The sequence below is a fragment of the Pteropus vampyrus genome, unplaced genomic scaffold (assembly GCF_000151845.1).
Source record: "Pteropus vampyrus isolate Shadow unplaced genomic scaffold, Pvam_2.0 Scaffold56, whole genome shotgun sequence".
Taxonomy (NCBI): Eukaryota; Metazoa; Chordata; class Mammalia; order Chiroptera; family Pteropodidae; genus Pteropus; species Pteropus vampyrus.
The window spans coordinates 8,311,485-8,318,482 of NW_011888837.1; the positions used below are offsets into that span (position 1 = coordinate 8,311,485).

Sequence of the window (6,998 nt, forward strand, 5' to 3'; positions counted from 1 at the left end):
GACCTCACGATCTGAATCTTCTCCCTGAAAAGCAAGGGATTCATGCTCCACATCAGGGGTGTCAACCCTTGGAACTTGTAATGGAGAGATGAGGCCCCCAAATGTCTGGCTTTGAAAAACAATATGGCTCACATTTAGGAGATCCAAAGGCCTATAAGGAACTGAGATGTTTCTGTTAAGGGCTGGCTCACAGACTTGCTCATACCGAGGACCAGTACAAAAGTAGCAGTTTGAAAAGTGCCTAGACTATATATGAAGGAGATACATTTGCTAATCTTAAAGTGTCTGCCAGAGACGCAGGGGCCTGTTGGGATTCTCTGTGGGGATAGAGGTGCTGGCAGGTACCATTTTGGCACTCTTCCTCTACCTCATTAGTGTCAGTGAGCACATTCTGTCTCAGTGTTCTCCTGTAGCCCCACAAAAGCCATTGGGTGCACCATAGTTCTGCATTTTCCCAAGGCCCTACAAAAGCCAGCAGGTGCAACCTGGCCCCACACTCTTCTAATTCCTTGCTTAAGCCAGTGAGCACATGCAGTCCACACAAGGGACACATTAGACCAGATAGATTTAACAGATATATCCAGAAAATCCATCAATAAGCAGCAGAATACATATTCTTGTCAAGTGCACATGGAACATTCTCAAAGCTAGATCATATGCTAGGCCACAAAACTAGTGTCAGCAAATTTAGAGAAGACTGAAATCATATCAAGCATCTTTTCTGACCTTGATGGAATGAAACTAGAAATCGAGTACGAGAAAAATGGAAAAAATCACAAATATGTGGAGATAAACAACACACTGCTGAACAACCAATAGGTCAATAAAGAAATTAAAGTAGAAAAATTACAATGGAAATACAACTTACCAAAATCTACAGGATGCAGCAAAAGGAGTTCTAAGAGGGAAGTGCATAGCGATACAGGCCTACCTCAAGAAACAAGAAAAATCCCAAATAAACAATCTAACGTTACACCTAAAGGAACTATCGAAAGACGAGCAAAGCCCAAAGTTAGTAGAAAGAAGAAAACAATAAAGATCAGAGCAAAAATAGATGAAATAGAGACTAAAAAGACAATAGAAAAGATCAATGAAGCTAAGCACTGGTGCTATGAAAAAGATGAATGAAACTGACAAATCTTTATGTAGACTCATCAAGAAAAAAAAAGAGAGGGTTCAAATAAATAAACTCAGAAATGAAAGAGAAGTTACAGCTGATACCACAGAAATGCAAAAGATCTTAAGACTACTATGAACAATTATATGCCAACAAACCGGATAACCTAGAAGAAATAGATAAATTCTAAAAACGTATAATCTTCCAAGACTGAATTGTGAAAAAAAAAAAAAAAATCTGAATAAACTGATGATTAGTGAGGAGATTGAGTCAGTAATCAAAAACCTCCCAAAAAACACATCCAAGGAGATGGCTTCACAGGTGAATTCTACTGAATGTTTAGAAATTTAATACCTAGTCTCCTCATTTTATGAGGCCAGCACTACCCTGATACCAAAACCAGACAAGGACACACACATACAAATTACAGGCCAATATCCCTGATGAACATAGATGCAAAAATACTCAAAAAATATTAGCAAACCAAATTCTACAATATAGTAAAAGGATTATACACCATGATTAGGTGGAATTTATTCCCGTGATGCAAGGATGGTTCAATGCATGTAAATCAATCAATAGGAAATGCCACGTTAACAAAATGAAGGATAAAAATTATATGATCATCTCAACAGATGCAGAAAAGGCATTTGACAAAATTTGATACCTATTTATGATAAAAATTCTCAAAAGAAGTTGGTATAGAGGGAATGTACCTTAACATAATAAAGGCCATATATGACGAGCCCACAGATAATAACATACTCCCTTTGAAAAGCTGAAAGTTTTCCTCTAGCATCAGGAACAAGATAAAGATGCCCACTCTCACCACTTTCATTCAACAAAGTATTAGAAGTACTAGCCAGAGGTAGGCAAGAAAATTGAATTAATTTCAATTAGGCAAGAAAAAGAAATAAAAGACCTCCAAATTAGAAAGGAAGAAGTTAAACTGTCACTATGTGGGGATGACATGATTTATATACAGAAAACCCTACAGACTCCATGAAAAAAGACTGTTAGAATTAATAAACAAATTTAGTAAAGTTTCAGGTCATAAAATCAACATGAAGATCAGAGCGATAGAGACTAAAGAGAAAGAGAGACTAAAAAATCTCTTGCATTTCTATACACTAATAACAAACAGAAAGAGAACTTAAGAAAATCCTATTTACGATTGCATCAAAAAGAATAAAATACCCTAGGAGTAAATTTAACCAAGGTGATGAAAGATCCGCACATTGAAAACTATAAGATGTAGATGAAAGAAACTGAAGAAGACACAAATAAATGGATAAATGTTCTGTGATCATGAATTGGAAAAATTAATATTATTAAAATGTCCATATTATGCAAAGCAATCTACAGACTTAATTAATCCTCAACAAAATCTCAATGGCATTTTTCACAGAAACAGAACAAACACTCCTAAAATTTGTATGGAACCACAAAAGACTCCAAATAGCCAATACAATCTTGAGAAAGAAGGACAAAGTTGGAGGTATCATGCTCCCTAATTTCAAACTCGATTACAACACTACAGTAATCAAAACAGTATGATATTGGGTTAAGAATGGACACATAGATCAATGGTACAGAATAGAAAGCCCAGAAATCAACCCATGTATATATGGACAATTTATTTATGACAAAGGAGGGAAGAATATACAGTGAAGAAAGGTCAGTCTCTTCAATGAATGGTGTTGGGGAAACTGAACAGCCACGTGCAAAAGAACGAAACTTGACTACTATATTTCACTATATACAAAAACTAATTCAAAACAGATAAAAGACTTGAACATAGGGCATGAAATCATAAAACTCGTAAAAGAAAACAGGCAGTAAACTCCTTGACATTAGTCTTGGTGATGAGTTTTTGGATCTGACTCCAAAAGCAAAGGCAACAAAAGCAAAATTAAATAAATAGGACTACGTTAAACTAAAAAACTTCTGCATAGCAAAAGAAACCATCAACAAAATGAAAAGGCAACCTATGAAATGAGAGAAAAATTTGTAAACCATATATCTAATAAGAGGTTAATATCATAATATCCAAAATATATAAAGAACTCATACAACTCAATAGCAAAACAAACAAAACAAAACAGCCTGATTAAAAAATGGACAGAGGATCTAAAGAGATGTTTTTTTTCCAAAGAAGACATACAGAGGGCTAAGAGGTATATGAAAAGTGTTCAACATAATTATTCATCAGGAAAATGCAAATCAAAACCATAATGTGATTTCACCTCACAACTGTAAGAATGACTATTATCAAAAAGTCAACAAATAATAAGTATTGACAAGGATGTGGAGAAAAGGGAACCCTTGTGCCCTAGTGCAGGAATGTAAATTTGTGCGACAATGATGGAAAACAGTATGAAGTTTCCTTAAAAAATTAAAAACAGAACTACCATATGATCTATCAATTCCACTTCTGGATATTGATCTGAAGAAAATAAAAACAGTAATTTGAAAAAATATACACAACTCTATGTTCATTGCAGCATTAGTTACAATAACCAAGCTATGGAAATACCTAAGTGTTCATCGTTGGATGAGTGGAAGAAGAAGAGATGATATATATATATACATACATACATACATACATACATATATATATATATATATTGAACACTACTGAGCCATAAAAAAATAATGAAACCTTGCCATTTGTGACAACATGGATAGATCTCAGGGGTATTATGTTAAGCAAAATAAGTCTGACAGACAAAGACAAATATCGTACAATGTCACTTATATGTGGAATCTAAAAAGACAATAAATGAACAAACAAAACAAAATAAAACTCACAGATTCAGAGAACAGAATAGTGGTTGCCAGGAGGGAGGGAGATGGGGATGGACAAAATGGGTGAAGAGGGTCAAGAGGTCTAAACTTCCAGAGATAAAATAAATCAGTCATGGTGACATAATGTACAGGATGGCAAGCATAGTAAATAACTATACTCACCATGCCTAGGGAGTAAATCTTAAAAGTTCTCATCACAAGAAAAAGTTTTTTTGTAACTTTGTATGGTGTTGGATAGTAATGAAACTTATTGTGGTAATCATTTTGTAGTGTATACAAATATTGAATCATTGCATTATACATGTGGAACTAATATAATGTTATATGTCAATTATATATCAATAAAAATAATAAAATAAAATAAAATAAGGCCAGGAGTATTTTTATTTTAAAAAAAATGATTAAAAGAGGGCATATTGTAACACTTTATCATCTCCACTGATTTTCTCTCAAAATAACAAAGTTGTAAATTAATTACTCTTTTATTAAGCTAGGGTTTGTGGTTCTGTTTTGCTCTATAACAGATAAAGGTGATTCCTGAAGATAACCTGAAAATTTAGATCTCTTTTATACTTTAAGTACTGTCGTTCTGTTACATAAGGCAAACTCAAACTCCCAGCATAGACTGCAAAATGGAAAATAATTTTCTCTAAATATAACTTAGCTACATAGAAAAGTATAAAATGTAAACATATACCCAATTTAAAATGTGTAGAAACAGAAATAAGCAGTCTTCACAGTTTCCCTAAGAACAAGGAGTTTCTAATTGTCATTCTCACCTACAAAGCCTCCGAATCAAATCTTCAGGTCGTCTTGTTATCTTCCTGGGAAAATCCATTTTTTCAATTCCTTTGAGAATCAAATTGTAGGTCATCATTTGGTCAGCCCCAGAAAAAGGTGGGCTAGAGAAAACACAAAATAGGACACTAGGACAGCATCTGAGACACATTCACAACTAAGTTCTTCCTTCCCTTGCTTCCTCCCTTCCTCTCCCCCTTCTCTTTCCGTTCCCCCTTCCCTCCTCCTCTCCTTCTCTCTCTCATTAGTTGTTTTATAACAAATCTGGATACGTGAGAGAAAATCATTTCATTAATTTCACATCATTTAAGAAATTACACACATACACATACAAGTAATTTGTCAGGTGGTCAGTAAAATGAAAAATAAAGTGGGGGATAGAAATTGACAGAGAGGTGTAATTTTTTTTTTTAGACAGAGTGGATACAAAAAGGCTCTCTCATAAGTTGACAGTCAAGCAGAGATATGAATGAAGAGAAGTGAATGAACCACATCTTTATCTGTGGTCAGAGGATTTCAAGCAAGTACAAAGGCCATAAGTCAGGAACGAGCATGATTTGTTCTTGGAGCAGTGAGGAAGGAGGGCAGTGTTGCTGCTGGAATGAGTAAACAGGAGAGAGAGATGTAAGAGATGAGCAAAACCACATAGATCTAGTAGGCTATGGTAATGACCTGGGAATATGTTGTGAATTAAATGATCTAATTTACAGCAGCCAAAGTAAGCTTTTTTTAATGTATGGAGCATAAACTGTGATAGTGATAGTGGTGGAGGAAGAAAGGCCTGGACTAGGATGACAGTGGTGAAAGTGTTGAGATGTGGCTGGACTCTGGATCTATTTAGACGGTAAAGCCAACAGGATTTGCTAATGAGGTGAATGAGGTGAATGTGGTGTATGGTAGATTCAAGAATGATGATCAAGTGTTTTGACCCATGGAATGGAGCTAACATTTACTAAGAGAAGAAAGACTGGAGTGGGGGTAAGGGATGCAGAGGTGCAGAGCAGGTTATGGGGAAGAGAATCAAGAGTTATATTTTGAACATGAAACAGAGATGTTAAACAGGCAATTGAATTTAGGAGTCTGACATTGGGGAAGAAGTTGGAAGTATGATTCTGAGGAGTTGTCAGACAGTATTTATGACTATGGAACTTGATGATATCACCCAGAGAGTGAGTAGATGGAAAAGAGATCAAAGATTGAGTGGCCCAATATTGAGAGGTCAGGATAATGAGTAGGACCCGGCAATGGAGACTGAGATAGGGCCACCAATGCAGTAAAAGAAACGTGAGAAAGAGCAGTCCTGTGAAGAGAGTATTTGAAGGAAAGCGTTGCTAAGATGAGTAAGAAAACACTGGGAATTGACCACTGAATTCAGATATTTTCATGCATATATTTTGCTTTTAAAAACATTTCAATATCTATTCTATTGTGTCATTTAATATTTGAAAATTAAAGATGACTTTCATGAACTATTGCTCTGTTTCTTGATCATACTTGAGAGCTTTTGATATTAAGAATTCCCACTCTTGGTAATAAACTTGAAATAAGGTCAGTGCACTGACTTTTCCATAATCTATATTTCACTTGTAAAGAAAATGAGGTAGGAAACAACCATTGCTATAATATTTTCAACTCATTTATATATTTATAACTATATTGTATTTTGTTTTGGTTTTGTTCTTTAGTTCTTTTCTCACTTTCATTTACTCCCTGACTCTAGAGTTCAGGGCATTTAAAATTAATTTTTCTTGTGCTCTACTCTGAAAACAATTTTCCAACTTTTTTATGACAGCTCAAATCACCTTAGCAACTCCAAGTTATTGGGATCCACCCATTCCTTATTTCCTCATTTTATTTCCCTATCCCTTGTAACAATTTATCTCAGCTGGTGAAGACTGAAACGTATATTCTCCAGTTACCTAGAAGAACCATCATGTGTCTCTTAGAAACAAATTCTTGAAACAGAATTCCATGTGTCTTAAGACCTTAAGCAACATTCTCTCTAAATAACTGGAAATTTTTCCCTTCTTTCCTTCAAAATCTTAAGCAATTACTATTCGAAACTGATAACAGATAATATAATCTTTCATATCTGTTTGCTCAATAAATGTAGACAGAAAGTAGATGTAGCCACAGGTAATTTAACATTAAAATTTGTAGTGTAAAAAGTTCAAGAAGATTCTATGAAATTTTTTTTATGTAAAGTATGTGTTAAGACTTGAGTTCCCATCAATGGGCTCATTCAGTATTTTTTATGCCATTCCAAAGGCAAATC

At 34.7% G+C, this 6,998-nt stretch overlaps 1 protein-coding gene across 1 annotated transcript in view; it reads right to left on the bottom strand.

The window, feature by feature from the left end:
• PRKG2 (protein kinase, cGMP-dependent, type II) overlaps positions 1-6,998 on the bottom strand; it is an 86,024-nt gene that overhangs the window by 7,675 nt on the left and 71,351 nt on the right. Inside the window, exon 15 of the mRNA XM_023530856.1 lies at positions 4,705-4,827. Coding sequence (XP_023386624.1) covers positions 4,705-4,827 — 123 coding nt within the window. The remainder of the gene's footprint in view (positions 1-4,704; positions 4,828-6,998) is intronic.